Source organism: Amblyomma maculatum, chromosome 1 (genome assembly GCF_055883805.1).
Source record: "Amblyomma maculatum isolate TAMU_Amacu chromosome 1, ASM5588380v1, whole genome shotgun sequence".
Lineage (NCBI taxonomy): Eukaryota > Metazoa > Arthropoda > Arachnida > Ixodida > Ixodidae > Amblyomma > Amblyomma maculatum.
Genome location: NC_139344.1, coordinates 148267586 through 148284402, shown reverse-complemented (window position 1 = coordinate 148284402; position 16817 = coordinate 148267586). Strand labels below are relative to the sequence as shown.

Sequence of the window (16817 nt, the reverse complement as noted above, 5' to 3'; positions counted from 1 at the left end):
ACTGATCTAAAAATGGCAGGTTCGACCAAGTAACTGTCACCAAATAAAACAATTCTTTCTCTTTTCATCTGCCCCAAATATTTAAGATGTGTACATAACCACTGTTATAGTTATTGAGGTTTACCGGAGAAATGAGAACTAGGACTAGGGTTCCCTGTCAATAAGCATGTAGTTGGTAATATAGATGAGTTCTATAGCATTTAAGAGAGGGTGGCATGGACCGCAATTTAGCTTAATAAGCGGTATGATCTCAAGGTTGTACAGGCTTATGCGCCTACGTGCAGTCATAATGACCAGGCAGTCCAAAGCTTCTACGAAGATGTAGAATTAGCAATGGGGAAAGTAAAAATGCAGTATGTTGTACTGACGGGCAACTTCAATGCCAAGGTGGCAAAAAGCAAGCTGGAGACCAGGCAGTGGGTAACTATGGAATTGAGTTAAGGAACAGCAGGGGGGAATTATTAGTTGAGTTCACTGAACACAATAACTTATGAATCATGGATACCTTCATCAGCAAATCAAAGACCAAAAGCCTCAATGAGGAGACTAAGAATTGAATCGACTTATACTGTGTTATGCAGGATGTAGAGGTAAGCAAAGAGGTTCAATGCAGTGGCCACAGGATGGCAAGGTCACGAATTAATATGGATTTGAAGGGGGAATGGAAAAGATTAATGAGGAAGAAGACCATCAACAAATTAGTGGTAAAAGGAAAAGTAGAAGAATTCAGGCTCGCGCTGCAGAATAGATATTTAGTACTAACTAAGGAAGCCGACCTCAGCCTAGAAGCAATGAACAATAATTTCAATGATAACGTTACATATATGTTCCTGTAGTGGCTGCTGCTACTGCCAGCCCACCTTCCCCACGTAGTCGCAATTCTGCAGAGTGGCGCACCGACGACGACAGGCCAATTTGCTTCATTTGCTGTCGCGCCGGTCACACATCGCGTTATTGCCGTAGCCGTATGTTCTTCGCTCCTCAATCCTATTACAACGCCGACTGCCGATACTACCAAGGACCTCGACGCTTCCCTGTCCAACCAGAGGAGCTCCGTCCCGTCTACGATGGACCAGGACATTATCCTTCTCAACAAGATGAGACTCGAAACGAAACCGTTCCCCCTGCCCGTCGCACCAGCCGATCTCCATCCCCAATGGCTCGTCGATCCCATTCACCGGTATCTCACCGCAACTCCTCCCCATCATACGCCGGTACCTACTCGGGAAACTAGCGAGTGCAGCGCCCTGGAGTGACGCTGCATTCCCGACCCGGACTGTCAACTCGGAACTGACCCCCGCACCTAGACGAAACCTCATTAATATTCTTGTGGACGGTGTCTCTGTTTCTGCCCTTATTGACACTGGAGCCCATATTTCTGTTCTCAGTTCCTCGCTCCGTCGACGCCTCAACAAAGTCCTCACACCTGCTTCCTCGTCTACCATTCGTGTTGCTGATGGCAACACAACTACTGTCATTGGTATGTGTACTGCGAGAGTTACCATTGCCGACCGCCACATCCCTGTGCTATTTACAGTCCTCACCAGTTGCCCTCATGAAGTTATATTAGGACTCGACTTTTTAACAGAACACTCCACTCTCATTGACTGTTCTTCTGGACTGATTCATCTAGACGTGCCGCTCTGCCCTGACAACAAAGCTCCTGAAACTTCAACGCTCCGTCTCCGCTCCACTACATTTAGTCGCCTACCACCAGAAGCCGCAGTGTATGTGCTGATGTCGCCTTTTCCCTCCGTTCCGGATGGTGACTACGTTGTTTGCCCCCTAACTAACGTGACACTTGAGCGTAGCATCGCTCTACCTCACAATATAGTGCATGCAGCGAATAACAGCACTTGTATTCCAGTCCTTAACTTCAGCTCTTTTGTGCAAGTTCTTCCTGAGGGCATGTCTCTCGCCGAACTGACCCCATTGTCGGAGTTTATTGTGGCTGCTCTTTTACGTGACCCTATTGCCGCAGTGCCGACGCGACCTGCACCGTTCCCACCTCAGGAGGTCCGAGGTCCGTATATCCGGCATGGTTGCTCCTGACTTGTGCCCTGATCGTGCTAAAGCACTTACGACCCTACTGACATCGTACAGTGATATTTTTTATTTTGGTGACCGACCCTTGGGTCAAACGTCCCTCGTTACACATCGCATCGATACCGGAGATGCCAGCCCAATTCACAAATGACCTTACCGAGTCGCCGTTTCTGAACGTCGCCTCATACAAGATGAAGTCGACAAGATGTTGGCAAGGAACATTATAGAGCCTTTCAGCAGTCCCTGGGCATCACCTGTCGTGCTTGTTAAAAAGAAGGTCAATACCTGGAGGTTCTGCGTTGATTACCGACATCTCAACAAAATTACAAAGAAGGACGTTTACCCGCTCCCCAGGATAGATGATGCCCTTGACTGCTTGCACGGTGCCAGCTATTTTTCTTCGATTGATCTCCGTTCTCGTTATTGGCAGATCGCTGTTGACGAACGGGATCGAGAGAAGACTGCTTTCGTCACGCCTGATGGCCTGTACCAATTCAAGGTGATGCCATTTGGTCTGTGTAATGCGCCTGCAACATTCGAGCGCATGATGGATTCTCTTTTGCGCGGTTTCAAATGGACGACGTGTTTATGTTATCTCGATGACATTATTGTCTTTTCATCGACCTTCGAGAGCCATCTCCATCGCCTTGAGGCCATTCTTGGAGTCTTCCGAAGAGCTGGCCTTCAGCTTAACTCGAAGAAGTGTAGCTTCGGCCGACGTGAACTCAAGGTGCTCGGTCACGTGGTCGATGCACGTGGCGTTCGACCCGACCCAGACAAAATACGTGCTGTAAGTGCATTTCCTACACCCCACTGTACCAGTGACGTGCGTAGTTTTCTAGGCCTTTGCTTCTATTTTCGGCGGTCTGTCCCCAACTTTGCGGAGACGGCTCGTCCACCCACCAATCTTCTGAAGAACGACGCTCCATTTTGCTGGGACCAAGAACAATCTCAAGCATTTTCTGCGCTCATTGCGGCCCTCACCAACCCACCCATCCTGGCACACTTCAATCCCTCAGCACCAACGAAGGTATGCACCGACGCCAGTGGTCACGGTATTGGTGCCATTCTTGCCCAACAGCAGATGGGTCGCACCCGCGTCATTGCTTATGCCAGTCGCCTCCTTTCTGCGGCTGAGAGGAATTACTCGATCACAGAACATGAGTGCTTAGCCCTCGTGTGGGCCATTACAAAGTTTCGCCCTTACTTGTTTGGCCGCCCGTTCTTCGTCATCACCGACCACCACGCCTTATGCTGGCTTTCTACGCTGAAGGACCCTACTGGTCGCCTGGGGCGTTGGGCCCTCCGCCTTCAGGAATACACTTTTTCTGTCGTCCACAAGTTAGGCCGATTGCACGCTGACGCCGACTGCCTCTCCCGCAACCCGGTAGATCCACCACCCACCAGCGAGTGTGACGATGACACATGTGTGTTGGCCATCTCTGACCTTTTAAACATTCGCCATGAACAGTGCTTAGATCCAAAGCTTTGCAGTATTATCAATCGCCTCAGCACTAATCACCTTGATGCAACCCTTGCTTTGTTCGTGCTCCACAACGGCGCCTTATACCGGCGGAATATGCGACCAGATGGCGCCGAGCTTCTGCTCGTAGTCCCCGAACACCTGCGCGCCACCGTTCTGCAGCAACTGCACGACGTGCCCACTGCGGGTCATCTTGGTCTATCGCGCACGTACGACAGCGTCTGCCGCCGTTTCTTTTGGCCGGGCCTCTATCGCTCTGTTCGTCGTTACGTAGCTTCTTGTGACCGGTGTCAGCGACGGAAGAAGCCATCGGTGGTGCCTGCTGGATACCTGCAGCCGATTGACATTCCAGTAGACCCGTTTTCCCAAGCTGGCCTTGATCTCCTCGGGCCTTTTCCACTCTCTTCATCGGGGAATAAATGGATTGCGGTGGCCACGGATTATACTACGCGCTACGCTGTCACCCGAGAGATACCTACCAGCTGTGCAACTGACGTGGCTGTGTTTCTTCTCCACGACGTCATCCTGCTCCACGGTGCTCCACGCCTGCTGCTCACTGACCGTGGCCGTTGCTTTCTTGCTCGAGTAGTCGACGAAATTCTCCGGTTCTGCTCCATTAAGCACTATTTCACCACCGCTTACCATCCACAAACGAATGGCCTCACCAAACGCCTCAACCGCAAGCTCACGGACATGTTGTCAATGTATGTATCGGGTGATCACCGTGACTGGGATGTTACTTTGCCGTTTGTAACGTTCGCATATAATTCCTCCCGTCACGACACAATGGGCTACTCCTCCTTCTATCTTCTATACGGCCGCGACCCTCCCCTTCTTTTTGACAGCGTACTGCATCCCACCGTTAATGCCAGCTCCTATGTTCGTGACGCCATATCTCGAGCTGACGCCGCCCGGGTTATTGCTCGCCGCCGACTAGCTTCCTCCCCAATCGTCACCGCGATGTCCACTACTCTCCGGGCTCTCTCCGTCTTGCTCTGGACTCCCGCTCGTAGAGTTGGGCTGTGTGAGAAGCTCTTGCCACGCTACGCAGGACCCTACCGTGTCTTACGGCCAGTCACTCCTGTGACATACGAGATCACCCCTGTGCATCCGCCGCAACAGTCCGCTATGCCACGTACCGAGATCGTTCATGTCGCTCGAATGAAGCCGTACTACACCTGCAGTAGTTCGACATAATGTGCACCGAGGCTGTGCTTTTCGTGGGGGGGTAATGTTACATATATGCCCTGCGCGTCGCTGGATGTTGAAGAAGAGGACGATAAACAGTAGTGACGCGAAAGGAAGACGAAGCTGAAGAAACCGTTGGGACTTGCCTGAACACTTGCTGTGTTCTGCTCTACTGTGCTGTGAACGCTTGCCCATACCTGCTGTGGTTTCCTGTGCTAGCCTTCTGCCCCGTATCAATATCATTACTGAGCGCACAGTAGAGGTAGGCGGTAGGATAATTACAGAGGATACCGGTAAACTATATAAGGAGACGAAAGATTTGGTTAAGAAATGCTGAAGTATGAAAGCCTCCCGCCAAACAGACAGAATAGCACTGGCAGAGATATCAAAGCTAATCAATAAGTGCAAGATGGCCAACATAAGGAAGTATAACATGGGGAAAATTGAGCATGCTTTAAAGAACAGTTGTAGCCTGAAAGCGGTGAAGAGGAAATTAGGCATAGGCAAAAATCAGATGTACGCACTGAGGGACAAAGCGGGCAATGTCACTACCAATATAGACAAGATAATAAAGGTAGCCGAGGAGTTCTATACAGACCTATACAGTAGCTGGAATAGTCAGAACAATAGATTGGCAGTAGTGATGAGCAATTAGAAGTTCCACGAGTAACGAAGGATGAAGGAAAGCTTTAGAAGCTATGGCAAGAGGAAAAGCAGCTGGGGAGGATCAGGTAACTACAGATCTGTTGAATGACGGAGGGGATATCATACTAGAAAAACTGGCCACCGTGTATACGCAATGCCTGGTGACATCGACGGTACGGCAATCATGGAAGAACATGAACATTATCTTAATTCACAAGAAAGGGGACGCTAAGGACTTCAAAAATTACAGACCAATCAGCTTACTATCCGTTACGTACAAAGTATTTACCAAGGCAATCACTAATAGGATCCAGACAGCCTTAGACTTCAATCACCCAAAGGATCAGGCAGGTTTTCAGAAAAAGTAATCTACCATTGACCATATGCATATTATCAATCAGACGATAGAAAAGTGCTTGGAATATAACCAGCTCCTATAAATAGCATTTGTTGACTATGAGAAAGCATTTGACTCCGTTGAAACCTCAGCAGTCATGCAGGCATTGCGAGATCAGGACGCAGACGAGCTGTATGTGAAATTACTGGAAGACATCTATAGTGGCTGCACAGCAACCATAGTTCCGCATAAAGAAAGTAATAAAATTCGCATAAAGAAAGGTGTTAGGCAAGGAGACACAATCTCCCGAGTACTATCCACAGCTTGTTTAAAGGAAGTATTCAAAGACATGGAATGGGAGTTAAGCCCCCCCATCAGAGTTTACCTCAGTAATCTGCAATTCACTGACGACGACTTGCTAAGTAACTCAGGGGATGAATTCCAAAAAATGATTGATAACCTAGACAGGAAAAGCAGCAAGGTAGGCCTAAAGATTAATATACAGATGACTAAGGTAATGTTGAACAGGCTGGAAAAGGAACAGCAGTTTACAATAGATAGCGAAGTGCTGGAAGTGGTAGGCAAATATGTATGCTTAGGACAGGTAGTAATCGCAGATGCGGACCACAAAAGGAAAATAACTAGGAGAATAAGAATGGGATGGAGCGCATTTGGAAGGTACATATGTAAGGCACATAATTACATAATTAATATTACATAAGGTAATAAGTACATGATTGTACTTGCACATAATTATTAGCAGTTTACTGGTATCACTCAAGAGGAAAGCGTATAAATCTTGCATCTTACTGGTGCTGAAACATGGGGCTGAAACATGGAGGCTAACGAAAAGGGTTCTACTTAAGTTGAGGACATTGCAGAGGACTATGGAACGAGAAATGGTAGGTGTAATGCTAAGCGATAGGAAACGTACATAGTGGGTCAGAGAAATAACTCGAGTTACTGACATTCTAGCCAACATTAAGAAGAAATGGGCATGGGCAAGACATGTAATGCGAAGACAGGATAACCGATGGTTTGGTTTGGTTTGGTTGTGGAGTTTAGCATCCCAAAGTGACTCAGGCTATGAGAGACACTGTAGTCGAGGACTCCAGAAATTTCGACCATCTGGGGTTCTTTAACATGCACTGACATGGCACAGCACAAGGGGACCTTACTTTTCATCTCCACCAAAAAGTGGCTGCCGAGGCCGGGATTCGATCCCGCATCCTTGGGAACTGTATTTGAGTGCCGTAATCACTGCGCCACCCGGGCGGGGTGGATAACCAATGGTCTCTAAGAGTAACCAATTGGGTTCCAAGGGAAGGAAAGCGTAGCAGGGGGCGGCAGAAAATTAGGTGGGTGGATGAGGTTAAGAAATTCGCAGTGGTCAAGTGGATGCAGCTAGCATAGGACCGGGTTAATTGAAGGAAAATTGGAGAGGCCTTCACCCTGCAGTGGGTATATTCCAGCTTATGATGATGATGATGATGGTGGTGATGATGATGACATGAACATTACCAAATTTAACCCCTTCCCATCTGTTCTAGACCCCCACCTACCTTTCTACTTTGCAAAAACACTCACTTAATGCCATGATGGCCATTTTAAATGCAACTGTCTTTGAGCAGAAGGATGCCATCAGCATTGATAGAGCTTGACAGAACGATCAACATGAGATGTCTGGTCAATTCCTTAATTCTGGCTCTTGCTTATAAAATGCACTTTTTGAACTTAGCTTTGTATTAGACCATGTGATGGACAAGCATTAAAAGATATTTAAGTTCTTCTGCAGTTCACCGAAAAATACCACTATAAAAGTAAGCACAGGTATTTCACAGAAACTAGGAGATACCAACTATTTCTAGATAATGCCTTGAATTCTATGCACTGGCAAGCTACACCTTATTTTTTAAAATGCCTTTTCAGGCAGAAATCAAGTTTCCCATATTTTTACGAAATCATTTTATGATGCCAGATTTTGCCACAAAACGAAGGGTGCTACATGGTCCATCAAATTATGGCTGGCTGTCATAACCAAGATCCGTATAACCCGTGCTATGGTCTTTCCAGTTGTGATGTATGGATGCGAGAGTTGGACTGTGAAAAAGGCTGACCGCCGAAGAATTGACGCGTTTGAATTGTGGTGCTGGCGAAGACTCTTAAGAGTTCCTTGGACTGCCAGAAGATCAAATCAGTCGATATTGTCGACCATAAACCCTGACTGCTCATTGGAGGGTCAAATTCTAAAGTTAAAGCTCAGCTACTTTGGTCATCTGATGAGAAGAGAGGAGTCGCTGGAGAAAGATTTGATGTTGGGAAAGGTTGAGGGTCGCCGGAGAAGGGGTAGGCAGCGAACGCGATGGTTAGATGGCATTCTCGAGGCATTGCAGATGAAGCTATGTGATGTTAAGAAGATAGTGAGAGACCGGAAAGCGTGGCATGACATGGTCCATAGGGTCACGAAGAGTCGGACACGACTGAACGCCTGAACTGAACTGAACTGTCATAAACCTTAACTCAATACACGCACAATGTGCTGAAGGCGGGGCTTGTTCTTTAAAGGGACACTAAAGAGAAAACTGAAGTGGGCTTGCATCGATAGAATGCCAATTCCTGATTGCAAAAAATCCACTCTTACTGAAAACAGAGCTGTTATAAGGTAGTAAAAAGGAGGAACAGAAATACAGGTATCACCGCCACAGCCGAAACACGCAACTACAAATCACGTGACGCGCTAGTGATCACGGAGGCTGACAAATGCAAATTACGTTGCCCGTTTGAATGCGGTCGTAGGCTTTGTCTCGAATATAATAACACGCTTTTATCATACGTAAACGACGGCAAAAAGACAACGTAAACGTTGCAAGGCAAATACAAAAATATACTTGAAGGCGCCACAGGCGGCCACCTCAGTTTTGGTTATGTTTCGGCTCAGGCATTTCGTGCGCACTCGGATAGTTTGTTTGGACCTGCAGCGCCTGAATTACGAGCTTGGAGCAGCAGATGCGCCTTGCTGGTTCCTATTTGAGCATTCGGAGGCGCGAGTGAGCGAAATCCGCTGCCGCCGACACTCTCCTTCGTTCACACTTCTGTGCCAACATATCGCCGCCGTCGCCGCTTCGACTGCAACCTGACCACTCGACTGCAGCTACGTACGCCACGAAAACCATACATATGCTAAGTACTGAAGGAAAACCGCATTATCATTCAAATGTTCACTAAATCATGGCACATCTGACCAACATACTGCGTCAACAAGACCTTCAACGTGCTATTTGCAGGCGTCGTAAACAAAAGGGGCATACTTGCCGCTCATACCAAGGAGAGCGTCGATATATTGCACTCGTCGCCCGGCGAAAAAAAGGGCCTCGGGTAAAAAGTAAAAACTAAAAATAACGAAGCACCAGAAATACATTACGAAAGGTAAAAAAAAAATCGATTTGTAGAAAAAAATAAAAAAACGCCAGTGGCGGTAAGATTCAAACTCACCACTGCTTGTCCCGTAACATTCGGCGCTAACCGCTCGGCTACGCCGTGCCACAGGAACCTTGGAAATATTTCTGGTCTTTACGTCATGGCCCCATTTACAATAAAACGTTTCTGCTGCCAGTCTAAAAATTACAACTTCTTGACCATCGGCGCATGCTGCCTGCTCTCACGACTTGCAGCTAATGTTCTGGATGCCTATGCGCACTATATTGTGCACTGGATCCATTTTAACATGTGGAATTTCACAGCGCTGGCAAATTCAGTGGCGCCGGCACTTCGGTCATGCTCTGCTACCGTGGACGTAATTTTAGCTGAACACGGAGCTGTAGCACAAACTTTGAAGGAAAAAAGTGCGACGAAGCTTCAAAACTGACAAGCGCAGCAGCGAGGACACTATTTTGCTGGTGACTAAATCTTATTTGTATGTAAACATGTCGGGAAGCATTGCGATGACCGAGGGCTCGGTTTGTTTTTACACAGTGCAAGAAGGAGCGCAAAAGCTTGAGAAACATATAAAGTATTGTGCATTACAAGCGCTCCATGTTTTATTTTCTTCCTTTATGGGCCCATCGCTCGGTAAATTACTCTCTTCATTGTTTTATTTATTTCGGCTGTGGCCGTCATTGCGAGTACGCTGTTGCCATGATGGCCCTTGAAGGATGCGACGCCACGGGCCGCGCCGGCTTGCTAGCTATCTTGGAGTCTCCGCTTACGTCATAGTGTGCGTCACTCAACTCCGACTACGTAGTCGGAGGGCAAAGTTTGAATTCGATCGGCGGGAACAAGAAAAAACCTCAACTTCTTATCGCAATATCTCAGCAATTATTCGATTTTGTGCTGCCGGATATGCGGCGACAGTGTCACCAAATGTAGTTTATTAGATTTTCATAGCATCTTTGGATGTCTTTAGTGTCCCTTTAAAAGAGACCCCAACAACTATTTCACACTCCACGATTTGTTTGCAGAAAGCCTACAGCCTAAACCCAGTCACTGCATTCCATGTGCATATAAAACCATCCTTTTTTTTTTTTTCACAAAAATATCCATCCAGCTAAGTTGTTTGTACTTGCGTGTTCTGATGATTCTGGTGATGTTACCTGTGGTGCCTCGATATTTTAACCCTGTTGGGAGAGTTCAGACAGTTTCTTCTACTGTAATAAAAAACTGCAATGTTTTGCTTGATTTGGTCATGCTGGTTTAGCTACTAAAAGCAGGTTCCTGTATAGCCCAAAAAACTCAAGCTGACATAGCAATAATGGCATGCAATCTGCTGCTGCACATACAAGTTGGTGCTAATAGTGCCGCCAAAGGTTTCCTTTGTTTCAACATTTCAAAAACCAATAAACACAGGAGAGTGGCCAAATGATGTAACAGTCTCTCATACAGCTTCTTCTATAGTGCACACTGCACTATAGCGCTACTTTAAATCAGTGCTTAATGTCTGGCTCCATCGAAAGGAGGTCTCTCGTAATTTGAGCACAGGTGAAGAAGGAAGTAAAGAGGTAGAGAAAAATTGGCTGTTAAGGGGGGGGATGCTGTCTAGTGGTAACATGCAATACATGCGCTTGCATTTGTGCTTTACCTACGCCTTTCTGCTATCATTTCCGCTGCTGCTATGAACTGGTCACACTTGAGGTAGTGTGTAGTGTTCACGAAAGCAGTATGACATCATACAAACAGCTGCATGCCAAAAACTAAACAGATACAAAAGGATATTAAACAAAAATAATGCAAACTAGAAGCATCACTAATCTTTACTGGAAGGTGGAAACTAATAAAATAATTCTATACAACTCAAGAGGCACTTCAGATTTGGGGATGCTGGAAGCTTTCTTTACTCGTGAAGTTGCCTGATGGAGACATTTCACTGTTTCCCATTGTCGGCTTTGCAGCCTTGGAGCTGAGTAGCCAATTCAGGACTGACTCATAGTGTAACAGCATGCGTTTCACTTTTTCTTCCTACTTTTTTGTAGTGCCGCCGATTTTTTGTTGTTCTCCATCTCGAGCTTTAGAAAACTTTTTTGCTAAAAATCCCAATATTTTCGAAATGAGAGAGAGGAAAATATTCGAACCCCCATTGACAAGAATAAAAATGGTTGCCTACTACAGATTTATACAGTCCTTACATTGCACCTTGGGGGTATCAGATCCCTCATCGGTACTTGGTGGAAAGTCTGAGACCACCTCCCCCCTGCCCCCACTCCACCCTAACTGAGCAATGCTTTAAATATAGTCTAGCCATCGCATGCATTTCAGTACAAAATCACAACTGAGCTTCCTCAGCTCACACTGCACTCGCAGGCTGCTCAATTCTGATATGTTCATTTTTTGACGTAAACGCAGCATTCAATGCACATGCTAAAATATAACTGCCAATAGTGCATCAATCAGAAGGGCAAAATCACAGGTGAAGTAAATAAATTACTGCTGGAAAAGACAGTTATACAAATGAGAAGAAAATAGCACTTACTAATAGGGATTTGGACAGGGCCAGTGCTGTTGCACCCGACAGCACACAGCACAGGAACAAGAGGCCATTCATCATGAGGGCACTGAAGTTACCTAAGAAGAAAAGTGTTTCATCCGTTGTGCCGAGGAAGCCCCAAGTGGACCCATCGTACGAAGGCCTGCAGTACTCCAGCATCAACTGTATGCACAGCACATTCAGTGCCTGCAAAGAGAAAAGGACATTGCACTCTTAATGGTTGGTTCACCTACATCACCAATTAGCCAAACATATACTACTTTTAGCTATGTCGGCCAAGAGAACCTATGTAGAAAGATGATGCTTTCCAGAGCCAATCCGCATTTTTTACAAGGCCGCTATTCGCATGCGCGTCTCTCCCCTGGTTGAAGACAAAACACCAACCCCAGCTACGCATGCGCAGTTCTTGGCCTCCGCAATCAGTGCAGCCATAGCTGATCTTGGAGGCCATGTGCAGTTAATATTCGTGACAGGCATATGCGATAGATGGCGTTAGCTATCAAGAACACACACCGTCATTTCGCTGATGCCAAGGACGTTTTCAACCAGTAGCAGACGAATTTTCAACCACTCCCAGAGGGCGCCACATTTTGTGAAAAAGGCAGATTCTACAACCAGGTTCTTGTAGTACAAATGAGCAATGGATGGTATCTTTTAAAATGGTTCTGCCTGAAAATTTTCTGAGATTAGAAAGCAAATGACTCTCACTTGTAGAGATACTTCACAATGTTTTGTTTCATGACACTTCATGTACACCCCAAAAAAATTGGTTACCAGACTTTAAAAAATACAAGCAGAAATACATAAAGTTCTCTATGTAAATGAGTTATGTTGACAAGAAAACAAACTTAGAAAATGATTATCCTTGTAAACTCGGCAATTATTTACCCTTCATTAACACTTTATTCACTGCAGTTAGCATGCATGTTTATATTGAAAACTTAAGAGGCTAGGAACAGTGACATTTGAAGCCTATTCTATTTTGTACAGTTTTAATAACATGCATGTGTCCTAAGATATGTAGGCTTAAAATTACAGCCCAATCTATCTAATTACGCATATTCATATTCATCACAGCATTCAGCATGAAGCTTCCCCCCTGTTATGCAGCTGTTGCGTATAGTGCTTGACATGCATGACAAGGATGTTGAGCTACAGAAAATGGTGTTTTTTTTTGTTTTTGGCCAGCATTTTGAACTACGCCCTGTATCACTACGCCATGTATCACCTAAAGTCAACCTCGCAGGCCGCTTGACCTGCAATGAGCCAGAGGTCACAGTGTAGCTATATAGCTTAGCCACGGTACACACCTATAGTGTACCATTACCTTGACTTTGATAGCAGACACAGCGTGATGTGTTCCCTCTTGTAGTTGACGTCGTGTTTGACTCCATAGTCTTGGCTATTTAGTTGCTACAAAACTATGTCCACCAATGTCTAAACCAAAGTTTAATCAAAGCAAATCCCAGCAAAACAACGTTTTTGCTTCACCTAACTAGGTTTAGCAGTTAAGCCTCAGCAATTTTTGGTTCTTGGCCAGCGACACCGAAGAACTACTGTACGGGCAGCATAGGGCAAGCGCTGTTTTTTTTGGTGATCGTTTGTAGAGAGTAGGATAAGAAATGGTATCACTTCTGATTTGGCACGCTGTAAAACACAGCAATACAAGAGCACTGACCAAGAATGAAAACTCTTTGCTGCCACCTGTAGCACCACATTCTTAACAGGCGAAGCACCATACACAATACACCAGGAAGGAACTTCATGCCGAGCGTTGCGGTCTTGTATGCATAATTAGAAGGATCGGTGTGAAATTTTAGACGCACATATCTTATGACAATGATGTTAATAATATTGTACAAAATAGAAAAGCCTCCAAATACCACCACCTCTAAGTTTTCGATATAAACATGCACACTTAGTGCAGTGAATAAAAAGTTAACAATGAATTTTGGTTATTTACAAAGTTTATGATGACAATTCTTCTCCCAGTTTATGTACACCTGACCACACGACCCACGTACAAAATGACTTTTCTGTACTACTTCTCGCAATTGTTTTAAAAATTCAGCCTAATTTTGAGCACGCTGCAAAGTTCACAAAAAAGCAGTTAGGTCACTGTGGTGCACAAAAGATGAAATCCGCTTAATGCAGTCCTCTAGACTTAATAAAAAAAAAGGATATTGTCCACCATGTAGCTCAATCGCCCTTTTATATAACTACTTAAGTGATGCATTGAGCAAAACGCACAGGTATAAACTGTACAAAGAAGCTGCTACAAGCATTTTCCAGGCACATGATTTTAGAATCCTACAGCCTCAGAAGGGAAAAGAATCCTTTAAAAAGGCTCCATACAATCTGCAAGATTTCACTACCTTTGAAACGTTCCAACAGAATAAAAGAAAACAAATACATCCACTCTACTCACAAACAACATTTGAGCATGGTGCATTACAGGCTAAAACATCCATTTTTAATACCCTTCGTCAAAATAAAAGCAGAATACTGTGCAATAGAAAATGCAAGCAGTACACTAAGCATCTTTTTTTTTTAAATTGAGCAATAGGGCACAGCACCTATGTATTCAATAACTCCTCCAATTTATTGATGCTTAATAGGCATGGCGCTCTGCGAGAAACTGACTCTTAGGCCATTAGAAAACTGTACCAGCACATTGCTGACAATTCACATCAAAGCAGCGACCATCACAGCAGCTTGTTTACTCATGCTAAGAAAATGCAACAATGTGATAGGCAAATGACACCTTTTTTTTTTTTTGAAGTCTCACAGTTTATATCTGCATCTGCCAGTGCAGAGGAGATATGTATGTACTTTGCATTTCAGCAAGAAGGGTTTGTAAGGCTGTCACTACTGTTTACATTGAAATCAAACTTGCATTTTCTGCATTGTCAGAACAATGAAGAAGTACCAAGTGATTTGCATTACTGCCTCAAGTATAAAATAATACATCAAGAAACGGTGCACTAAGAAGTTTCTGCAGCACCCCATATGCCTTCTCCAGGGTTATCTTCGGTTTGTTACTGCGACTTTAACAGTCATAACACTTATGCTTGACGGGCATTTCAAGAGTTGAGTGGGCATTCAGGGTTGGTAACAGTTTTACAAACTAACAAACAGCTACCAAGGAAAATGGAAAAGTAATTATGAGTCACTTTTACACATCATATTCACACAATGAAAACCAGGCAGTGCTGTTTGGCAAGGACAAAGATTTCTTTGCTAGCAAGCAGATTATTAATGGCAAATTATTTACAAATGTTCCCTGAATGAATTTATGCCCATACACGGTCTATCAAAATAGTGCCATAAGGACTGTTTTTTGTAAGAATTACTGAACAATAAAATTCCAAATGAGACAACCAATTCTCGAAATCACAGCATTCTACATGACATGCTGGTCATAAACTCCTAAGTGGCCTTCTGAGAGATTTACAACATCTCCAGTATTAGTGTTTATGCACTGCTGACAGAATAGTTAAGACATACAAGCTAAATTATTAACTCCTGCAGGTTACTTGCAATATTGCACACTGAACCATTCCTTTTACTGTTTTTTTTTTTTTTTTTTTCCTGAAGGAAAAGAAAAGGCAGGATAAGGAACGGGCCGCGTTGCTTGTACGATATCGACCACATTTCGGCAGAAGCGGGGTTGAGTAGCCTACCCTTCGTGAAGAGTCTGCTAACGTCTAGATATATAAATATGTACCGACGTTTCGGGTTTGTGTCGCAGTTTCGAAAAGACGCATTGCATGCGCATACTCTTGGCTTCAGTTTTGGTGAAAGAAGCCAAATAAAACTCGACCCACCAAATAATTCACGGAACTTATTAGCTTATTAGAAGGTTCACTTCAATATCGGTTTCGGCAACAACAAACTTCGTAGATTCGTAGAGTATACGTTCTTGAACCAAATACTCCGCATTTCTCCGCGTCAACCATTAGTGCAGTCAAATGAAAAGCGATTACCATTTCTACAAGTTTAAGCACTCCAATGAGGCTGAAGCAGTAGCGGTAGTTCAGACCCAACATGGACTGCAACGCCGAGTTCCCATTTGATGTGCCGGGAAGGAGTGGCTTGTTGCTGCTTTCCATAGTGACTGCCGTTCTTTACACTTTCTTAAATATGAATGAAACCATGACTTAAACCTTTGCCTCGCAACATCCCACGCCAAATATACACAGGAAGTTCTGCCGCCAGCACGTTTCGCAAGTAGGAGCACAAGATTTCCAGTCTGATTTGGGCTTGATCAGAAAAAGCGTCGTATCTCCGTCAGGAGCGATGACGTCGCAACACATTCCTAATTGCTTTCCACGCAAACAGCAAACGATAAAATTCAGTCAGCACCTCAACGCGCAGCACAGCAAATGACGTTAAACGGCTCAACGGCGGGAAGCACCTTTTGCTGTTTTTTCTGGAAGACGACAGAATAGCGTCCATACGCACAAAGGCTTTATTTTGACATTAGACGTGGACGTGCCATTTGCGGCTCCGGCTATACCGACGTACCCCGGATTGATGGCGCTACAGTTAGACAACGTTACTAGAATAAATTCGTTTTAGAAGGTGAGGACTTTATTAGAAGGTTTCTAGAACACTGTAGTGGAGCGGCGATCAATGTTGATATAAAGTCATTATGTTGATCTAGGGAGCCGAAGGCGCGCGCATCGAGGCACCCTACGTTGATTGAGCTAACGCGGCACTTTGGCTAGAAAAACAGGTTTATTTAAAAACATTGGACCGTGCACTGGACTACGGTCTACGGTCCCTTAATGACGTCCATGATCCACCTATTCGATTCATCGAGCCAATCATTGTAAAAAACGTTCAAAACAAAACAATATTGGCCAATTTTTTCAATACCTCTCGAATAAACTGGCACGAAATTCAAATGGTTGAAATCAGAAACATGGGATTATTCTGTCATCTCAACCACGATCGATCTGCGCTGACGTTTCTTTCTTGGTCTATGAAGCAATGGCAACACGAGCCTTCAATTGGTTGTGTGACGCTACGCGAGACGCGAGCGCATGGGCGAGTTGGCAAAAGCCGCTCGTTTCTCTCTCTCTCTCTCTCTCTCTCTCTCTCTCTCTCTCTCTCTCTCTCTCTCGGGAGTGAATCGA

At 45.0% G+C, this 16817-nt stretch overlaps 1 protein-coding gene across 1 annotated transcript in view; it reads right to left on the bottom strand.

The window, feature by feature from the left end:
- The window catches only part of LOC146204291 (uncharacterized), a 28025-nt gene extending 11881 nt beyond the window's left edge, over positions 1-16144 (bottom strand). The window contains exons 1-2 of the mRNA XM_084589241.1: positions 15663-16144; positions 11662-11862 (exon numbers count right to left, since the gene is read on the bottom strand). Of these exons, the coding sequence (XP_084445367.1) occupies positions 11662-11862; positions 15663-15788 (327 nt within the window). The 5' untranslated portion in view covers positions 15789-16144. The remainder of the gene's footprint in view (positions 1-11661; positions 11863-15662) is intronic.
- Between the last annotated feature and the right edge of the window lie 673 nt (positions 16145-16817).